A 22,557-nucleotide genomic window follows, 5' to 3' on the forward strand; every position below is an offset into this window, starting at 1 on the left:
TTTTTAATTAAGTATATGATTAATTTAATACATAAATACACAGTAATACGCTAGTAAATTGAAAAATATTCAAATATATCTTTTTTTTTTTTTAAATAGTATAGTTTAAATATTATAGTTTATTTAACGATGATAATGTTAACATTTTTAATTAAAATACTAATAATTGGTTTTAGTGAATTATGAATTTACACTTCTTATCGCTAGTGTACACAATATAGTTTTTAATAGTTATTTAAGAATTTTAGTATGTCTTTATTCGTTTAATGTTAAAATGTTATAATAGGTAGAAAGTAGATACTTAATAAGATATTTGCTTTTTAAACTTTAAGTTATTCATATAATATATTATTTATAAAAATTAAAAAAAAAAACTCATTTTTAAAACTAACAATATACCAAGTCTCCTTTCTCATTTTATAAAATATAAAATATAAATTTGGTACTTAAAGAAATATATCAAAATATTATGATTTGTAAAACAAATAATATTACAATTTGAAACTTTTTAGACAAATAGAACAATAAAATAATTCCTAAGTGTTAAGTTACTTTAGTGTTTTATAGTTTATTTTCAGTAAACAGACTTGATTCATTAATCGTACGTTGTATGCACATAAAATTAAAAAAATATTATTATATTTTGTAAAAAAAAAAAAAAAAACAAGAAATAATTATAAAGATAGAGAAAACAACATTAATTAGATTATATTTTTTTGTTTTTTATTCTTACAGACGTTTCGTCATGGTTTTCCGTACCAGCCGACTGCTCTTGCATTTGACCCCATACAACGATTGTTGGCCATTGGTACTAAAAATGGATCTTTGCGAATGTATCCTTTACATGAACAATTTAATAAATATTTTTAATTTAGATTGTGGTATTCATAAGGCAATATATCAAGTTAATAAGGTAAGTGTATTTAATATTTACAAACAGGTGCATACTCAGGAATTTTTTAAAGGAGGGGTCTTAATTTTTTTGGTAAAAGAAATAAGTTTAAAATAAGTATAAGTACGATTAAAGTTAACAGTATGTAAGAATATGAAGTATTTTAAATTTTGTCAATCCTAAATGGGAGAAGGGTTTGGACTCCTGTCCTCTTTGGAAACGCTTATGCCTACGAGTATGTGTTTTTATTTATTTACACGATTAATATAAACGTCATTTTTGGCGAAACGAGATTTAATACTAATGAAAAATGAATGTCATCGGTTGTTATAATATGTTATAGATAGGCCTATTTTTATGTTTTCGAGGCCATTAATCATTGAAACTTTATAGGATAGGCTGCATTAGGAAAATAATTTATAACTGTGTGCTTCTTTTCTCTCTATTAGATCCTGTTTACGGCCATCATACAGTAGAATGACTGGGTGATGATGTACTGTAATAGTAATTATATACTTGGGTAAATGATAAATATTTAATAGAGAAGGAATCGCCAGTTTTAACAAAACAATTATATATTTATTATTTACAAGAGATGAGTATTGTTACCGGAGTAAAAATAATGTGCTTGTTTCTATAAACTACGAAAGTAATATTCGGTTAAAAGTTTAGGTTATGTAATAAAAGTTATTTCATCAGTTCGAGATTTAATTTTAGAAAAACAAGTTGTGTTAAAAAAATATCGTTTACATAAATTTAATGCAATTCCTCTTCCGAAAAAGCTTTTTTCCTAGCTTGGTTACGACGAATTTTTAAATTTTGTATATAAACGAAGTGTTGTTTCATGCGGAACAATATTGCTTGGTAGTTATATTCTCATTAGTGTTTAGCTTTTGGATTAACATATTATTTAGGCTGATGGTATTTTATGAAAATATATTGTCCATACTATAAACATCGACGTTAGTGAAAATGGAAAATCTTTAAATTAGAACAGCGATGATTTATTTATAAATATAATTAAGTATTAAATAACAATTCATTATATACTCAATTAATTTGGTAATATTTTTAATAAATATATATTTAAAAATTAAGAATACATAAAATATGTAGAGATACACTTGTAATTATAATTGTATATAAACAAATTAAACATTGAAATATCATTGATAATAAAATGTATGATATTAAATAATATGATACGTTTACAAATATTTTTTATATTTAGCTGAATTGTTTTAGTAAATAGTTTCTAAAATTTGATCCAATTATATTTTAGTTAATCATGCTTAAAAGTATATATTTCCTCGAATATATTCTAATCATAGTCTTTATCACTAACTTTATAATTATCTGCATACTGTTTTTAAAATTTATATAATTGTTTGCATATTTTTTATACAATTAATGTAATAGGTTACATTATATATTCATGCCATACATAGGATTTAGAGATTTATGAACAAAAGTTTTTCCAATCTCTCAATTCAAATAACCATAGTACACCATTCTTTAGAACCGATTGACCGGGTTCTTTATCATGGGTTGTACCACGAAAAAAGTAGCAACCAACTGCTATTAATCTGAGTTACTTTACATACCCATCTTTCACATTTCAGAAAGATATATATATATATATACTATGAGAAAAAACTTTGTATTTGGCAATTTGTTTCGTAAAAAAATCCTATCGGACTAGACGGCGCCGATTTTGTACAATATGTATACGTATATTTCTACTTTTCTATACTGCTTTAATTTTCAACAAAAAAACATTTCACGTTTTCTTTTGTTTAATAGATGTTATATATTTTTCTTAAAAGGAATTCTGTTCACATTAAATAATTCAAGCGGGATAACTAGTATAAGGTTATTATGTTTGTAATCCGTTCAAAATATTATAAATTAAACTAAATATTTTGATTAAAATCGAATAACACTGTAGACATTATTATGCCAAATATAAAATTATTTATATTTGTTCGTATATTTAAACAAAGAAATCATACATTTAAAATGTTTAAAATTTTTAAGTCATATTACTCATTGTATATATTTATGTATGGAGTCCTAAAGAATTTATTTATTTTTAAACAAAAATAAATTGTTTAATTCGAAATCATACAGAAAGTTTAATTTTAAGACTTAAATTGTTTTTATGTAGTTTGTTCAAGAATGAACAAAACTTACTTGCTTGATAGCTAGTAAATTAAAATATCTTGTATGATGTTAAAAATATGTTTTAGAAATATAGAAGTTAAAAATATACATTGAATATGTTGAAAAAAAAAACAGTAGAGAATCGTATTTTTTTTCGCCATAGTCTTTATGATAAAATATTGTTATCAGGTTTGATTAAAACATTTAATTTTGGTGAATACGTTTTGAATATGTTGTCACTTATAAACTATATTTTATTACTATAATTATATTATATAACAAATTGATTAAAACAAAAATAATTTAATATTTAAAATAATTAGCCATTTTCAATTATTTATTCATGGTAATATTTTAATTTTCTTATATGTATTGTTTATTAAATTATATTGTATGCAGAAAATATCGTTTATATTTATTTTAATTTGCTATTACAATTTTGTTTACAACTGTATGTCGGAATCACAAACAAAACATTCTATTTGAAATTATTATTTTGTACCAATACGACGTTTTTCGTTAAAATTTAATCAAATGTTCATTCATCGATTTAACACTTTGTCATTTGACTTTGACAAGTTCTATTTGAATTTAGGTTTAATGGTTAGTTTTTAGTTTAAAAAGAATAATTGAATGATTGAATAAATGGGTGGAATTGGCTTATTGTCATATCGACAGTTATTCATCAATAATATTCATCTATTGTTTGGATGAAATATATATATATATATACTCCTTATAACTAAAAAAAGATTAATTTTGAATATTCACATACATTGCATAAGTGTAAATAAACTATTGATATCAGTATGGCCATAATTTTATTCTTACCTCAATATATCTTTATCTACTCGTAGGTATATAAAATTAAATATTTCCATAGTAATCGGTAAGCTGTTAAACCAAAGTGTTAGATATTTAAGTAATTATAGTAAAAAAGTAAAAAAAAAACAAATCAAAAAAAAAAAAATTCTAACCAAATGTTTTACAGATACTATGTAAATTATATAAAAAAATCTAAATGTATATTTTAATCAATTTAATACATATTGCGAAATTACTATCATATGATTAAATCTTAGTTAATAATAATGGTTTACTATAATAAGACATATATATTTGATACTATACACTTCTTAACGATTATTTTGATATTTCCAAAGTTTTTTAAGTATAGATTTGATAGAAATAGCTTATAAAAACTTGTCTTAACTATTTTTTTCAGCATAATGATTTTACGATAAAAATAAATACATTTAAAAATGTATTAAAAAAAAACTTATAATTTCTTTGGAGAAAAACATTGTTGGATAAATTGCAGCAGCCATTAGTTCATTTGTATACAACACATGCTAAGCTGACAGTAAAGTTGTTTTTATCGTGTAAAATAAGAATGAATTTATTATGTCAAAATATTTTTCTCTTTACTCTTGGATAGGTTACAGTTATCTGACTTTGAATCGAATTTAAATGCGCTTTTCTGCGTAGATTACATCCTAAAACTCGCGTCATGTGAATTTTCGACAAATTCTCTACATTTAATACAAGACAAATGTATTTATATACCATTAGTATATAGCACATACCTTTCGTAAGTCTTTACACGTATCATCTATATCTTCAATGTGTATAATGTAATGATTCTTTTGATAAAACTTTATTTTAAAATATTTTAAAACAAAATTGTTTGATTATTTTAATATTTTTATGTTAGATATATTTTTATATATATAAACAGAATATGTCCTTGAATTTATTTCTTACAATAAAACGATAATCCATTGAGGTTTTTAATTTTTGTAATTATTGAATTATAATTAGATTTCTAGTATAAAGATATGCTAATTTTAGGACTAATATTTTATTATATGGAAATATTTATTAGTAGCTAAATTAATTGTTTTAAGTAATATATTTCACGTTTGAGGTTTTAATAATAATTTTTTAAATTTATTTTGCGATGAATGATTGATGTCTTGATATTTTACTAGACATATCGATTTTGTCATCAACGAAGAATACCATGATTAATTTAATTACACTTTTAAAGCATGACTTAAATGTTTTGATAATTATAAAAATAATCTGGGTATACACTAATAATGTATTTTATCGTTTAATGATATGACTTTTTAATATTTTACTTTTGCTTGCATATTTGTTGGTCTATATATAGTCGTCAATATTTACAAACAATATTGTCTATTTGAATTTTTTAATAAATGTTATTTTAAAGCATTTAAACATACCTACTCAATACTATTTTGACGAGGTATTGAAGTGTTTTTTCATTTTTGGTATATTGTTCGTCTGAAATTGTATTCAAGTTAAAAAAGAATATATACATTTTAAGTTGAGACATTTATATGTCTTGTGGGGGAAAAATATATGAACTAGATTTAATTTTAATTTTTGGTTATAATACTTTTAATTGAAAAATATAGATAACAGAAATGCATTGACCAGATAATTATAATAATAATATTTTATTAACGGAATAAAATTCCAATTTACAATAATATCTTGATGACAGTTGTAGGTACATCCGTGAGTTATACTAAAAAGTAATACAAATAATAGAAAAAATAAAATAAAAATTTATATGATATATATTAATAAAAAATATAAAATTTGACAATTTATTAAATAATAATTTTGACTTAATTAAACTTAATAGTTAGGTAATAATCTAAAAATAGCATTTTAAAGTATTCAGGGTTATATTGAATAGATCCAAGTTATTGAAATAGTTTCCACATGATATTAATATAATAGCAGGGTAGTAAGATATGTAGTTAATACGTTCTGATATTTCTGGACAATAAATACAATTATGTAGTAGTTGAAAAAGAAATTTTAAATCAACTGTTTAGGGGAGCAATATTAAAAAAAAATACTAATACTAATATACTCCGAATTAGGTTGTCTTTTGAAATGACATTTAAAAGATAAATATCTCAAAAAATTATTTTGTATACTAGATAGACTTTGGTTTTGACAAATAATATCTGAGGGCCAAATTAAAGATTCATAGATAGTCAATATAGGAGCGTACTAAGAAATAAAAAACAATTTTTAAAGCTGAACTATCGTTGAAATCACTACACATACGTTTTAATAATCCCAGTTTCATTAAAGATTTATTACGAATAAAATCTACATGATTCTTAAAAGATAATTAATAATAATCAGTAATCAAAATTTCCTCTGTCAATCACAATGATGTCTGTCCAAACTTTGGTTTTTTTTTGATTTAGTTACATTCGTTTTAGCCAATACAATTTCATCAATTTTTCTAAAGAAAAATAAAACAAATAGGCACAATTAATAGTTATACAATAAATTGTTGTACACTTATACAAATTGGTAGTTTTAGGTATTATTTTTTACTGTTTTAAGTCTTCTCTTATAAGAATAATATTGAGTATTGTAAGTAAAAATATTTTTCTTCCATAAAAGAAAATGTAGTTTTTAAATCGACTCATAATTACTCTGTTGCCTAGTAACTTATGGTATTTCTTTTATAACATTGAGAAAAAGAAATTTTAATTTTAAGCTTTTAAGTAGAAATGATAAATATTAGTACCAAGTTGTAGTCCTTTGGAATATTTTGAAAATTAAGTCGATATTTTAGCGGAATTGAAACAATAGACTTAAGTGAATACTATACAGCTTTTGTTTGGTGCGCGTTATAGAAATAACAGAGATAAAAAATTAAAAAGGGTAAAATGACTGCTTAGTTTGATACATAACTAATGAAACTTAAAAATTTCAGATAAATATAAAACAAATACTTTTGAGAAAACCATAACAAAATTAAATCATATTATTATAAAGTCAGTATAATTTAGAATTATAAATGAATTTTAGTGAACTCACAAACTAGTTAAAACAGACTGAAACTAGTAAATAATATATATATATATATATATATATATATATATATATATATATATATATTTATCGAGTTGTAAATGAATTTACTGTTTTTTTTATCAGTTAACATTATCTAATATATTTTTCTTTTATGTGCATCATATCTATGGATAGTATTATTATTGCACCATGGTTATGTTTCATGAATATTTGAGCATATTATGGTATGTCCTAGAATTCAAATATTTCTATTTATACGCTTCTTATGTGATCGAGAAATGTGTGTGTATAAAATGTTTCTTTTGATCTGAAAAATGGCTTTGTAGATCATCGACAAGAGATTGTTATTTTTTTTTTTTATATATAATAAAAACAGATCGAAAAAATCTCTACTATAGAATTATTTTTTACCTTGTATATTTTTACATCCATATCATGAATTTTATTCATCTTTTACAATTTTATTTTCACGCGAAAAAATGTCTAATTTTGTATTATGTTATATGTTATGTTTGTAACACATTAACATATTAAGAAGAAGGCCTTGGGAGGGGGGAGAGTTGTTTTTGAATTTGAAATTAATTAATTGTATTTTTAAAATTTTACTGAGCAAAGCTGTGTTTACCCATGGTTTTGTTGAAATAGATTTATTTCATGGCATGGTCTTCACAATTATTTAGAGATTTTAAAATTATCCTTTAATGAATAATTTTTATTAAATGACTACCTGCAGAAATTATGACACCCGTGTTAATATGTTTTATACATTCATAGATAGATTTGTATTAACTTTCTAATTTATAGATATACATTATTATAAAATTTTTGGACACACATAATCAAATAAAGATATTATAATGTTATAATTCAATGTGTTATTATTTAAATTCTACATGATACATAAAGTATTATGTGTTGTTCACTATAATATGACGACAATACAAAAAACATTAGTCGACATGGTTTTTGAATTATTAAAGCGAACAACAATTTAAATACTTCCATAAATTAATAAAATTAATTAGAAATTGCAATTATTAAATATGAGTAAATATAACTGTTATGATATGATTTAAGTATGGTTCCAAAAAGGTTTTTAATTAAACACTGCTGTGTGATGAAATCATATTTTGTTTTTACAATAATTCTTATTATTTTTGAGTCGTTTTTTCCAATAACATTTTCTGTTTCATGATTAAATGTTCCGTATTCATTAGATCTATTATGTTTAAAGTATTAGATTATTTTAAATTTTTTTTAGGTAAAGTATATTATTATGTGATGTTATAAGTTTGTATTTCCTAAGTTTTGGTTTATAGTATTTGTTTACATTTAATGTATAATGGAAATTTAACTCATTACTAATATCTGGGCTTTCGAGATTTATAATTTTAACTTTAATTTCATAAAGTATAGTATTTAAAATTAAACTATGAATAATATGGAATTAATATTTTCGGAAATTAAGATAGAATCCACTAGTTTTTACGTTTATTTTTGCATTGAAGTTTTTTTATAAATACGAGTAGAATAAGAGAAAATTTAAGAAAACTTATTACAATTTTTCTAAAAATGTGATGAACGATGACTTAGAGTCTAGGCTCCTAAACTTTTTCGGTCGTAGAACTTTTTTTTGTTTATTGAAACCCTAGAAATATTTAATGATAAGTTTTAATTATCTATATACCAAATATATACGAGAATAATAAGATATTTATTAGTGAATGAAATTATAATATTGAAAAATTCTAAAGAAAATATTGTTTATAATTATAATAAAACGTTCCACGTATATATCAAATTTAATGTGAGCAATGTGCTTTCTTTTTGTGAGTAAATTTCTTTATGATTAGTGTTATAGAAATCAATGGAATATGTTTATTGTCTTTTGCGTTTAAATGCGTTTGATATTTATTTTTTGTTGTTGTGTACTTTGAAAAGCTATTTAATAGAAATATATAGTACCAAAAAGCATTAAAAGCAATTTAACTTTTGAACTTAATGTTAAAAGATATTTTCTTAATTGAGTCCAAAATTCAAAAAAATTAGTTAGCTTTTAATATTGCTTGTAGGTTCTCGGATTCGGTAATTTTCTTATTTGAATTGACAATCTTGTTAAAATATATTTATGTATATTCGTTTTAAGAAACGAATAATTATTAAGTTATTAAATGTTTATGATAAAACGAAAGGAGCCTTTGAGAAACAATTAAGGAGCACTGTTTGGAAACCGCTGAGTCTTAGATGATTTATACATGCTATATATATATTTATATATGATAATATAGTTACTAAGAAATCACACTTCAATGATGATAACACAAGTTGGTAGGTACGTGAACTATTATGTAGCTATTATGTATGATGACTTTTAGGGCCTTAATTTACCTTGATATTATCTTGTGTAAGTACTAAATTTAAAACTGTAGATCATAAAATTAAAATTAAACACAAAAGTTAAGTTATATAAATAAAAATATGGTGTTGTATTATTAAATAAATGGTTTTAATTCAACATTAAAAGAAAATAATTATTAGTTATTTAATTAAATAATGATTAAATAATATTTTGTTTGTTTTCTAAGTAAATATAATTGTTAGTAATCATACTATGCATTTAATATAACGTTATTCATCCTTTAACAAAATATAATTGTAAGGTTTTTCGAAATATAAAATAAGTATAGGAAGCATATCAATGTATATTTTTAAACTAATAATATCTTTCATATGTGTAAGATAGTTATTGTGTAATCAATCATGCTTAATTAAATTTAGTATTGTAATAATAATTTAAAACTTTAAAATGTTTGCAAGAATACGGTAGTAATAAATAATATGAATATTCAATAGATAGTTGAATATGTTTAAAAATTTAATTTGATTAGTGTTTATAACATCATATTTTGCTTACATTTTCTACCATAATATGTATTTTAGTTATGGTTTATTTGTATCTTTTTAAGAATTAAATTATGCATATGCAGCAATTATACTTGTTCATTTTAACGATCTCAAAAGTATTCTGCTTTTAAGTAAACGACATTTGCATAATATTTTTGTTAGGATATTGTGCTCTTACTATGTATACTGAAATGTGTGTAGCTCACAGGTGTATTTTAATGTAAATACGGGTGGTTTAAAGGGTGTGTGAGCTATTGTTTGAATACCATTATCAAGTAACTTAAAATTAACAAATTGTCTTAAAAAAAATCGTAAAAATTAAAAATATCATGAAACTACATTTAAATTAAATTATAAAATATATATACCTATAAATATTAGCATATCTTAAATAAATAAGTAAAACATCCAATAGTATTTTGTTAATATTAATCTTACTGTAAATTCGTGAAATATATTAATTCAACAATTAGTACCAAGTGATTGGGATTTTCGAGTATTTAATAATTTTATTATTTATTCCTATTCCATTGATAGTTACAAATGGGTTGTTATTGAAAATATTATTATTTATTTATATTTAAACTTCAGTTATTCAGTGTAGTAGATCTTAAAATATCTTTGATGTATTATTTTTTTATACATTTGTATTTTCTGAAAATATTTTAGATTATCAGCAGAGTAATGAATTTATTGATTCTATCATGATGTATTTTTTTTCCTATTATAAGTACATGACAAGTTGTCGATAAAATACCTTGATTTTTAAAAATGGGTGTGGTTTTAAAAAATCAAATTAGATCTAGTTTGTACTTTAAAGAGGTTATATTCAAAAATTCCTAGGATTTATGTTTATAATTAGGAAAAATAAACCAAAAATTAATGAAAAACAAGAAACTACGTAGGTAAATCAAATTTCGAAAATTTCGAAAAAATTAATTTTATTTTTTTAAATTTTTTTTTTTTTATGCAACTTGTAGATGAATAATTTAAATATTTAAAATTTTCACTAAACATTTATGATACTACTTTCTGTTTACAATATATATTTTTAAATATTTCGACTATATTTTAGCTATTTATAGTCTTAAATTATTTTTAATTTCTTAATTTTTTTAAATAAATGCCGATTAAAAGTTACTTGCTGAGTAGAAATTCTTTAAAATTGAGTACAAAGCTCCTCATAAGTTGTTAATTTCCGGGTTAAAAAGTATTGAATATCTATTGTCACAGTATTTTTTTATAAGTGTATAAAGTTGGAATTATTAAAAATTCATAAATAATTTTATTTTTATACCTAAGATTTTAAAATTTAATATTAAGTTTTCTAATAGTTATTATATGTGAAAAAAATGTCTACCGGAAAGCCGAATTAATTTTTTCTGAACATTTCAAGTTCAAATATCTATGACATTCTATATTCAGTCATAAAATAATTATTTCTCTTTAAAATATAAAAAAATTAATTTACAATAATTACTTAAAAGTGTCATTATTGAATGGCTTCTTTTATCAAGTACTCATGTCAATTATATTATTTTATCTTATACTCTTATTGTCCTTATTATTTGATATTATATACAAAGGAAAAAAAATAAAATTCTTGAAGTTTTAATACAAGATCTCAATTTTTTTTTTTTATCATAGCTGTACAAAAATATTAAAAATATTTATTCATAATTTTTTTTACATGCATTTGAAGTTAAAATTTTGACAACATTTGTCGAAATTGCAAAAATGTATAAGCTATTTTATAGTTAAAAATGTATAAAAAATCTCTTCTTTTTATATCCAAGTTTTAAAAATGTAATACATGATTCTTCATATGTATTACTTACTAAAACCATAAAATCTAAAAAATGTATAAAATTATTTATTTTTATAGACATTTAAGTTTCAATTTGGACGAAATTACCTATTTAAACGATAAATAACGTTTTTTATCATTGGGTAATATAGAGTGATAGACCGTTTCCGATCAAAATAGTTTTTCGTTTATCATTGATTTTTAAATTTAACACCTATAATTATGATCCGCTATACCTAATGTATAACAAACTTCTTTTTTTTTTTAACTAAATATTTAATTTAGTATGATATTGTTTAGTTTGTTTCACGAAAATCGTATGGTCGACGATAAAATTATATCTTATTTTTGCATATAAATGAAAATTATTCAATATTCATTAAATATAATGTGATATAGATGTATTTGAAATCTACTAATATGAGGGGTTTTCCGATAAAATCCATACTAGATGTTACGTGGAAATAAGATAGTGATTTATTAAATTTATATTTTATGTCTAAAATATTATTAAAAGTAAGTACGGTAGTATATACATTGCATTTAAGTTGTAGGAGACGATAGACTATATTTTAGAGTAGAAAGTGAGAAAGAGCTTATATTTACAGGATTATTATACTTGGGCCAAACACCCGGAGGTTATGCGATAAATTTCAAGACTGAGAGAATCAGTGTAGTAGTTTTTGAAGTTGTTATTATTGTTGTTGCGCTCGCTATAGATTTTAATTATTATGATTCATTCGTTCTGGGTACCCAAAACTTTTTAAAAACTACTGGATAGGAATTATAAAATCATTAAAGGTCATGCGTTACTGAAAAAAGTTAATTTTTTGTGTCAAGATTATATTTAAAACCCTTATTAGATTATATAATATACTAAGCAAATAGAAAAAAAACTGTTCAATTATTTTATCTTAAACTCTACAGGTGTACGATATATAAACGAGAATTTTCAAATTTTAGTTTTGCATAACCTTACTTAATTGTTATAAAATTAGGTATTCATTTTATGGTTTTGAACTTTGTGAAAACTTATGAATATGTATGTATATATTTATATATATTGTTTGGGATCAGTTAATATAGATTTATATCGATATATTTATTGATTATAATTTTTATTTTTTTTTTTTATTTGTTAGATAATCAAGAGTTCTTTTTTTTTTAAATTTATTATTTTACTTCTGTTACAATTACGACAATAAGTTTAAGTGATTAATAAGGTAAAATAATGATAGGAAAGATTGAAAGAAGAGTGCTTCCAGTAGAGATACTTCAACGTGAATAAATTTAGAAAATAATAGTATACAAATTTATTTTATTTGATTCAATTTATTTTTTCATAAGTTATGAATTTATATTTTTAGAAAAATGTTTTTTTATTTTCTTAAATATACATTATTTTAACCAAAAAGGTATTTATATATCTAATATTTTAATTTTATCAAGAGAAATTTTTGAATATTCAGTAAAATTCTTGAAATAAAATGTGAAAAATTACTCGTAGTTGAAAATAACTATTTAACTTTGATATATCTATTATTAGTTTTATAATAATGTAGTTTTTCATATTTTCCAAACATATATATATTTATTAAAATATTTTTTTCATTTTTTTATACAATTTAATATTTATAATATAATGCTTAAATTTAAATGAATATAAAGCATATAATATGAATACAATTTTAACATTCTAAAGTTTATTTAACGACAGATTTTTAAAAGCTAAATTTCTTAAGACATGTCTATTATCAAAACTCAATCCCAAAAAGCGAAAAAAAATTGTATTTCTTAAAGTTATTAGATAAAGGAAAGACGTAAGACAAAATTAAAAGATAAAAGTACATTTATCAGTGTCAGTATGTGGGAAATGTGCAAAAAATCGTAATACTCACAAAACCTATTACAAGTAATACACTAACACGTGACCTTGTGACAAGAAGAAAAAAAAAGGATAACATCGCCTCCGGAGTGTTGTACAAGGAAATTTTTTACGTCTCTTTTGTTCTCTTAAGCCTTAATAGTAAACAATAGACAGAATTCAGGTCACAGATTTGATCCAACGTTCATAACTTCATAGTAGTGACTTTTTATGAAGTAAACTATATATTTTAGTGTCGGCATTGTAAGACTATTGGGCATTAGAGGATTCTTCTAAAATTTATTTTTACATCATGTATTCTATATATTTGAAGTACAAATATATTTTTGTTGAATCTTAAAACTAAAATGTTTTGATATTTTCCCAGTATACTTTAGTTTAAATATAATATACCTACTGTTTATTTTATAAAAATATACAAGCTGTAAAACAGTTTTAAAACTAAATTATTTTTATTTTATACTTAAGTGTTTATTTATTTATTTTATAACATTACTGATTAGATGGTGAATTTTCAATGGATAGATAATTATTGAAATTTTTTATAATGTGTGTAAGGAAACCGCGTAAATAGATGATTAAATAGGTTTTATGAATTATTCTTTCTTTGAAGACCAATCATCTGTCTAGGTCCTCAATAGCCAATAAAATCTTTTATCTAATAAAATAAATTGAAAATCTTCGCATTTATTAGTTTTGAGTTAAAATAATAAAGATTATTTACAAGTCATTATATATACATAAAAAAAAAAAAAAAAAAAAAAATATCAAACTTTATGTTTAGTATTTGTTATAATATTTTTCCACTTACCTTTATTGTTGGTTATTACATTTATTATTATTAAAAAAATACTTTTTAATTATTGGGTTAGTTGCGTATATGTTATTTAAATTAGATATTTGCATTATTTACAATCATTTTGCTTTCAGTAAAATATAAATAATTGATATTTTAGTCGTTATAAATTAAGGTGACTATATTTATTAAAATATAAATTTAAATACTTTGACTCAAACCTAATACATCCATTTTACTTATGAAGGAAATATGGATCGCTATAGTTTTTCTATGTTGCGTGCTATATAAAAGACAGTAGGTAGCTTTTATAATAGTGTATACTTGCCATCATATAAAGTATTCCGTTATTTTGTGTATCTATTAGTATATTTCTGTGTCTTGATACTCGTAAATAATTTACTTCGTAGTAAAGTTAGTAACATATTATTTTAGTTGTATTTTATGCACAAGCAAAACAATATTTTAAAATTAAATAAATATAATAAAGTTAAAAAAAAAAAAATATAAAAAAAGCATTCATAATTTGTCATGGAGAGGTCACAATATATACAAAAATCCTGACAATATTTTCGCGAAAATTTATCACGTACTATTATTCATCTAGTTAATGGCAGCATTTTAACAGTTAAAAACATTCAGTACAACTTTATAGTATTTCATATGTATAATATTACACTTCAAACTATTATCAGTCGCAAATTTTTCATCATTTCGGATATGTTTTCCATTTTTGAATGTACTGTATACGTATTATTGTTTGGTAATGTCATAGCCGTCTTTTAACATAAATTACGTGATATGTCAAATACAAAAAAAAAAAAAAAAAAAAACTAAAGGAAATTGGAACGGTCGCAAAAAGTTAATTTTATTGTCAGAAACTAGACATTTTTAAAACGGTTTTAAAGTTTTAATTTAAGCTAAATCAAATTACATTGGTTTTGAATGCTCATTGTATGCATAAAAGTCATGGATAACATTAACATTCTAGTCATTATATTTTTTAAAGATAATAATAAAAGCCGAGTTGCTATACAGAATTTCGGCAAATTTGATTTGGTCACAAAATCTTGTAGTTACTGTCGTCCTGCATGCATTTGCGGAAACTAAGCATTACGCTGGAATGATACTGCAGATATATAAAGGAGTATTACGAGCGGGGATAAAGATAATGTAAATCATTTTTGGGAAAATATTATTTTCTTTAAAACGTGTCCGGAAAACTCGACAATCACGTGTCAGCGGCGTGATGTATCGTCTCTTGCCGCAATGATAATAATATATGTTGTACCTCTGTATTTCTTTTAACGTTTAATAGTATACTCCACTCTCGTATCACCGCATATTATGTCGGAAATAATGATAACATTATTATATTTACTGTTTTTTAACATATGTTCCTTGTATAAATAGCACGTATGCGTTTACTTAATATAAGTTAGTGTCAGACGTTTCCGAAACATACCTGTGATTTGCACATTTCAGTGCATTCAATTTCAGAAAATAGGCTTAGGGCTTAGGGTGGGACACATGGGACACCTGTCACTCTACCAGTCGGTGTGTTTATGTATGCGCGCGCGCTGATAGTCGGTCGGACTGTCATTTCACCACTGCCAGCTAATAGGTATATCGCTTCTATACCCTTGTTTTCATCTAATATATTAAACCGTAAATTGTAAGCGTGACTGTAATTTATGTTACTATTATTGCGGTCTATCGATATTGAATTGGTTGTACGTCTATATTACTGGATCATCTATATGATAGTAAAATATAGTAATAAAAATAAATGCGTATTAAAACGTAATATTTTTTTTTTTATAAATTTGAAAAAAATTGTATTTACTCATAATATTATACAAGCACGTTGCACGTATAAACACACACATTCATACTAACACACTCGCGATTCTCCGTCATTGTCTTCGGCCGCCGAAAAATCCACTCGCCCCGCCCGACTTGTGACCTAAAACATGGAAACTAGAGAAATCAATACTCGCGGGGAAAACAGAAAAATGTGTAATGTAGTCCCTCTGCTAAATAAACGGCTCTCGGTGAAATCGTCGAGGTGCAAGTCCATGTATCGGATATAATACATATAGTAACCAAATTACCCTATGGTTATAATCGTTATTATTTTTACTATCTTTATTATTATGTTTTTGAAACTGTGTTCAAACGATAGTTTATTTTAATAAGTATAGGTATTTTAAATAGAGAACTGAACTCCCATTGTGTTCGCTGGGATTCCTGTGTGATTACCAATCGTAGGTATTTGCAGTTTTATTATAGCTTTTTCTTCGCTTGAAAATCACTTGAAATCGGCTATTGTCTAAGAAGACATTACACAGTCATTTGTTTTCTCCGTCTTACAAATGCACAACATAGCAAATTTACATTTAGCAGATTAGGTTTAGCTTTGTTGGTTTAAAAATTAGAGTGAATCGACTTATAGTGAAACTTGATGATAAGACCATTATCTGTGTTTGTATGTGGGTTTTTTACGATAATTAATTTTTTTAGCAAGTTATGTGTATGTAAAATATATTAAATTAAAAATGCTTATAACTCAATTAAAAATTGAGTTATCGTAAAAACCCACATATAAACACAGAAAATGTTCTTAGCATTAAGTTTCATTATAGGTCGGTTCACTCTAATTTTTAAACTAATGAAGTAAAATTTGATTTTTTGATCGTAAATTTTTTATGTTACACACTTGTAAGATGAAGACAACAAGTTTTTTTGTGTAGCATAACAGTTTTTGTTACTTTTCATGTACTACCAAAAAAATCATAGAACTTGTCATTTTATTCTTTAATCTAGTATTCTTAATAGTTTTCTTGAAAGTTTAAATACATATTACCTAATGTTTTCAGAAATTACTTGTCAAATGTGTTTCGTAATGTATTATGTTTTTGTTTTTGAAACATCAAAATCATTTCCAAATAAATTTCAGCTACTGATAACAATTGTTGGCTAAGATTTATAAAAATATTATCAGTCATATTAAGTATTTTAAATCTTTCAAAATTTTTTATAAATAATTTATAGTTATTATCTTTTAATTTATTATTTGAGTAAAAGTGCTTCTATATGATTTTTTTTTATTTTAAAATCAATTAAATAATCAAAATATTATTTTTATGACTATTCAATAATTTTTTCTTAAAGAATATTTATAACGTTTCTTATATTAAGAAAAAAAATTCTTACAAAATATTTCAACTATAGACATTCAAAGTAGGACCCATTAGATGTCTCAACTTGAAATGATTAATTGTAGATTACTCTTTCAGTTTGACTGCTATATTAATCAACGAAACCGCATTAACAGTAAATAGTTAAACACTATCAGAGTTATTGCTATTACCTCTGCGCCAACACGATGGAAAACCATTTCTCAAAAACGTCGGTTTCTGGAAGTTCATTGTGTTGCTCATGACAGAAGTTTCCCGCACTCATTAATGGATAACATTATTTCATATTATTTATTATATACTGTCGTGAGTCCCTGAATAGTGTTGGTAGTCCCCCAAAACTGTCAGTTGAATAAATTTGTGCATTTCCTACGTATTTTCGGACATTCCTATCATATACGATTGAGAGAACGATGTGGCAAAGGGGTTGATCACGTTGACAGCTCGAATTGGTTGAACGTGATGAAGATAAATTTTAAAAGATTGTCATCAACGTTTCCTTATATTATAGGGTTTGGTGGTATACTGGTATTCGCAACGGGATTTAAGTAATTTTTTTCTTTCATAAACTTTTTCAGACAAAATTTGTTCTTATATTGAATGAGCTAGTAACTTTAATGTGTTATATAATTTGACAAATATATCATTTTAATGAAATAAAACTTGTCGTGTATGTTTCATAGGAAATGTATAATAAATTATTTTGGTTTACTGATGTGGAAATAATAATAATAAAAAAGTATTTTGTATCTAAGTAAATACAGTGGAACCTCAATAATTTGAATCTCCACAAGTTGAATTTTCGATAACTCGAAAGAATGCTTGGCCCCTGTTTTACAATATATATGTGATCAATTTCCTCGATAATTCAATTTCTTGATAATTCGAAGTAATTTTAGTTTAATTTTGGCTTATAACTCGAATTTTTGTTTGACATACAGATATTGATGACAATGATAAATTGCCTAAAACTACTTTTGCCCAGGCATTAATTTGTTAACAGGTTGTACGTAAATATATTCAAGAACAATGAGAAATTTTAAATGAGATTTTTTTCACGCTAAATATAATTTAAAACTTTACAGATAGGTCCTTATCAAATAATAAAAAACACTAAAAAACAATAAAAAATATCTTATTTCATCTAAAAATAGTGTTAATTTATTTATTATACCTTATATATTTTCTTTATTACATTCAAATTTTATATATATATTACTTAATACTTTTTTAAATTTTAATACGATATAATATATACATACGTTATATATTTATTAGTAAATACATAAGTAAATAAAATTATAAAATGAAGCTTTTGTGTTGTTTAAAAATATATTCGATAACTCGAATTTTTTTTGCCCCCAACTGATTTGTGTTATTGAAATTCCACTGTAATTAAAAATAAATATTAAGTATAACTGATATACTTTATTAGGATTTAATGGTAAAAAACATACATGAGAAAATTTTAAATGGACTTAAGTCTATGAAGCACTTAAATTTTTTCTATTTAAAGATAGCAGTTAATTTTGCATTTCGAAATGGATCAGATTCAATATTTATTGCTTCGATTTTGATATAATATTTTTAACAATATTTATTTTTTATTATATATTTTTTTTTTTTTTTATGTACACTTATAAGTTATTAAAAATATATTCTAAAATTTGGATGATTTATCATATTATTAACTGAGAAGAATAATAAAATAACACTACGTGGAGATAATTTTTGAAAATGCTAATTAGTTTTTAACAGAATATAGTCATTAACAATTTATAGTATGATGTTTTATAGACTATTTAGTCAGGTTAGATTTTTTTACTGATTTAGCCTTATAGATAGTTTCGAAATTCCATATTATTAGATTCTTTATAGAAGAGCTTATGACTTCTAGAATTCCACAGTTTTTCTCGTATTCTGTCAAGAGCAACAGAAGCATAATATATTTATTTTATAATATAAAAATTAAACATAGGACATAATATATTCACACTTTAATAGTAGAAAATGATGTCTCCGATTCAAAGGTATATTTCGAAAAATCATTGATAGTTCTACAACTTGCAATGTATACATTTTACAATAGGTACTATTTAATACATTTACGTATAACTATAATATATTGTGGAGGGCAGAGTTACTGAGAACATAGCGTTTGCGTAGATGTTTATAAATGCTTAATATTATAGTGTGCGGACACATTTGATATTGTATGCATTTTAGACGTCCATGTATATATTCACGTATATTTAGCTATCCTTTTTATAGCTCCTATTGTGTACTTGTGTGTTAATCGAGAAATATTAATTGTGGATAAATTATACACCTCCCCACTCATCTACTGTATACACATAGGTTAAACTTAATAATAATGATTGAACATTTCTAGGAATATACCCACGCTATGTAAGCCTTTGTAAACTCCCCGTATGGACATCATTAAATTAAGCTTAATTTAACACACGAACTTATGTCAGTATGCGCACCTGCTGTAGCTATTCGATGACGTATGTATATTTTAATAGATTTATTATAATACTGTAACACGGTGAACATATTAAAGGTACAAATTTTAACGGTCATGGTGCAAATGTATATGGTTTGCTCAAATTTCCAATAATATATGTTCATAAATGAGGATACGTATATGTATATGTTTACGTTTGGGCGTGTGTGCTCGATTGTGCGTTATGCGTATGTGTACGTTTATTGTATATTTTTAATTCAGATACCTAGAGAGTTTAAATCACTTTTCTTATAATTAACCTTATAATTTTTAAGTTTTAGTTACCTAATTTTACACGTGGAAAATATTGAAACTGGTATTGGTTCATTTTGATTGGCTTGGGCTTTTTTTTATATAGATATAATATAACATTGAAATTAGTATTTATAGTCAGTATATAATAAACTAGGTATTAAGTATGATCTGTTTGGTGAAGTAGTATAGGTTCTATATTTTAAAAGATATCTTCAATTTGTAGATTTTCCCTTAAAACAGAATTTGTATAGGAATATAATACATTTATATTCATGTTTGTTTTATTTTAGTAATTTCGTATCGAATATTATTTATATTCATCTAAATACAAACAAAAGTATCTTTGATTATAGTTTTTTTAAATTTTAAAATTTAAATTGGTATTATTGGTATTGAAACACTGCCTTTGGTGTAATATTAAAAATGTAAATTGTAATTTTTAATTTTTTAAAATTTTTAATATAGATATTAAAAAAATATTTTATAGGTTTGAATTTTTTTTTTTTATTATTAAAATCTTATAAATTCTTGTGATTTATGAAAATAAAATAATAAATTATGGCATGAGTACCAAATATAAAATAATTTTATTTTTATATTAAATATTGTTATTAGACGGCGCATAGAGTAGGCAATCTCGGTGTTTGTATGTATAGGTACTTCAGCAACCTCGGAGTTTATAGGTCTATTATTCTTCAAAGGGAACTTAGATTATTATTGGTAATTTAAATTATTAAAATGTATATTTTATTATTTAATAAAATACTCTTATTCAGTTATATTATTTTAAATGACACATATTATTTCATTCATGTGTACATTCGTTATTGTGTAGCTTATTTTCAATAAAGGTTTAGGTACATAATACAATATGATAAATATAGACGAAGTTAAATCAACCCGATTGATAATGACAATTTAAATTAATTAATTTTGAATTTATGACTGTTTAAAATTTTTTTAAATTATATTTACCTTAAAAATTATTTAAAAATATTACAGATTATTGTTTGAAGTTTTATTTGAAACATATAATTAATAATGAAATTAATCAAGTAAATATAAGTAGTAAAATACTATTTTATTTAGATTCTATCAATAAAAATAATATACGTTTTATAAATATCATTTAACATATTAAACTTCATCAGAGTAGATACAAACATTTATTATTAAATTTAATAACTATAAAGTTCTTCAAACATAATAAAAACTATAGACTTCATAAATGCTATTTTGATTTCATCTAGAGGTATTCGTAAAGTATTTTTTATTAAATCGAAAAAGTAGAAATTCTCATTGCTATCGTTTAAACATATTTTTATAGCCTTTCAACAATAACATTAAAATTAAAGTTGTTGTTGTTATAAAAATATTAATATTATAATATATATATATATATAAATACATAATGTAATAGAATTTTTCAAAGAAAACACCTTTTATAGATTTTCTACGTTTATTGTTAGTCTCAAAGGCTTGAAAATTAGCATAAATTATCCAAACTTAGTACGTTGTGTGGTTTATATCTAATTAATATATATATTTAAATATTATAATACTTCATTAATTTCATATTTTATTTATTAAAGAAATATTCTTTAAATTGTGGAATTTAATATAAAGATTTGTATACAATATTTATCATTAAAAATTTAACTTAATTCTTGATAGAACTTATGTGTTTGTAATTTTCTCATAAAATTTAATTAGTTAGTAAATTAGGTGTAAGTTTTAAGAATGTTTTATTATGTTAAACAAGCAAAAATAACGCGTTGCAAAATAATAAAACAATTCTGATCTGTATGTATGCTAAGTAATATATGCTTACCTACAACAAATTATTGTATACAAAAAGTCAAAATTCTATAATATATATTATGTATGTCGTAATGATCAGAAATAACCTACATGCGTTGTTATCATCATTACTAAAAGTTTTTTTCTTTATCGTTGTCAAAAGAATATTTAGTCAAAGAGATTCAAGTTTCATTCTCTATAATTAGACCAAAGTACCAACACTGGCTTGGGTTTACCTTTAGTATAGTTTCAAAGATGTAGTACACTAGTCAAATATCGTTGCTTTGAAATGAATTTAGATAGATAATCATAGCGTTGACAGTAAAAAAAATGTATACGGTACCTCTATAATACAACAATTTATTTGAATATTTTTAATTAGTATAATTTATTGACTCGACTGTGCTAATATGATTATAACTATTGGGTAGACTATTATTATCAAAATTATTTTTTTGTTTAATTGAAAA

The 22,557-nt window shown here is 23.3% G+C and overlaps 1 protein-coding gene across 4 annotated transcripts in view; it reads left to right on the top strand.

The window, feature by feature from the left end:
- LOC112597010 (syntaxin-binding protein 5) overlaps positions 1-22,557 on the top strand; it is a 136,200-nt gene that overhangs the window by 32,343 nt on the left and 81,300 nt on the right. For all 4 annotated transcript variants that reach the window (XM_025342909.1, XM_025342911.1, XM_025342910.1 and 1 more), the window contains exon 2: positions 736-833. In XM_025342909.1, coding sequence (XP_025198694.1) covers positions 736-833 — 98 coding nt within the window. The remainder of the gene's footprint in view (positions 1-735; positions 834-22,557) is intronic.

This window comes from Melanaphis sacchari, unplaced genomic scaffold (genome assembly GCF_002803265.2).
Source record: "Melanaphis sacchari strain LSU unplaced genomic scaffold, SCAv2.0 Contig36_pilon_pilon, whole genome shotgun sequence".
NCBI lineage: Eukaryota > Metazoa > Arthropoda > Insecta > Hemiptera > Aphididae > Melanaphis > Melanaphis sacchari.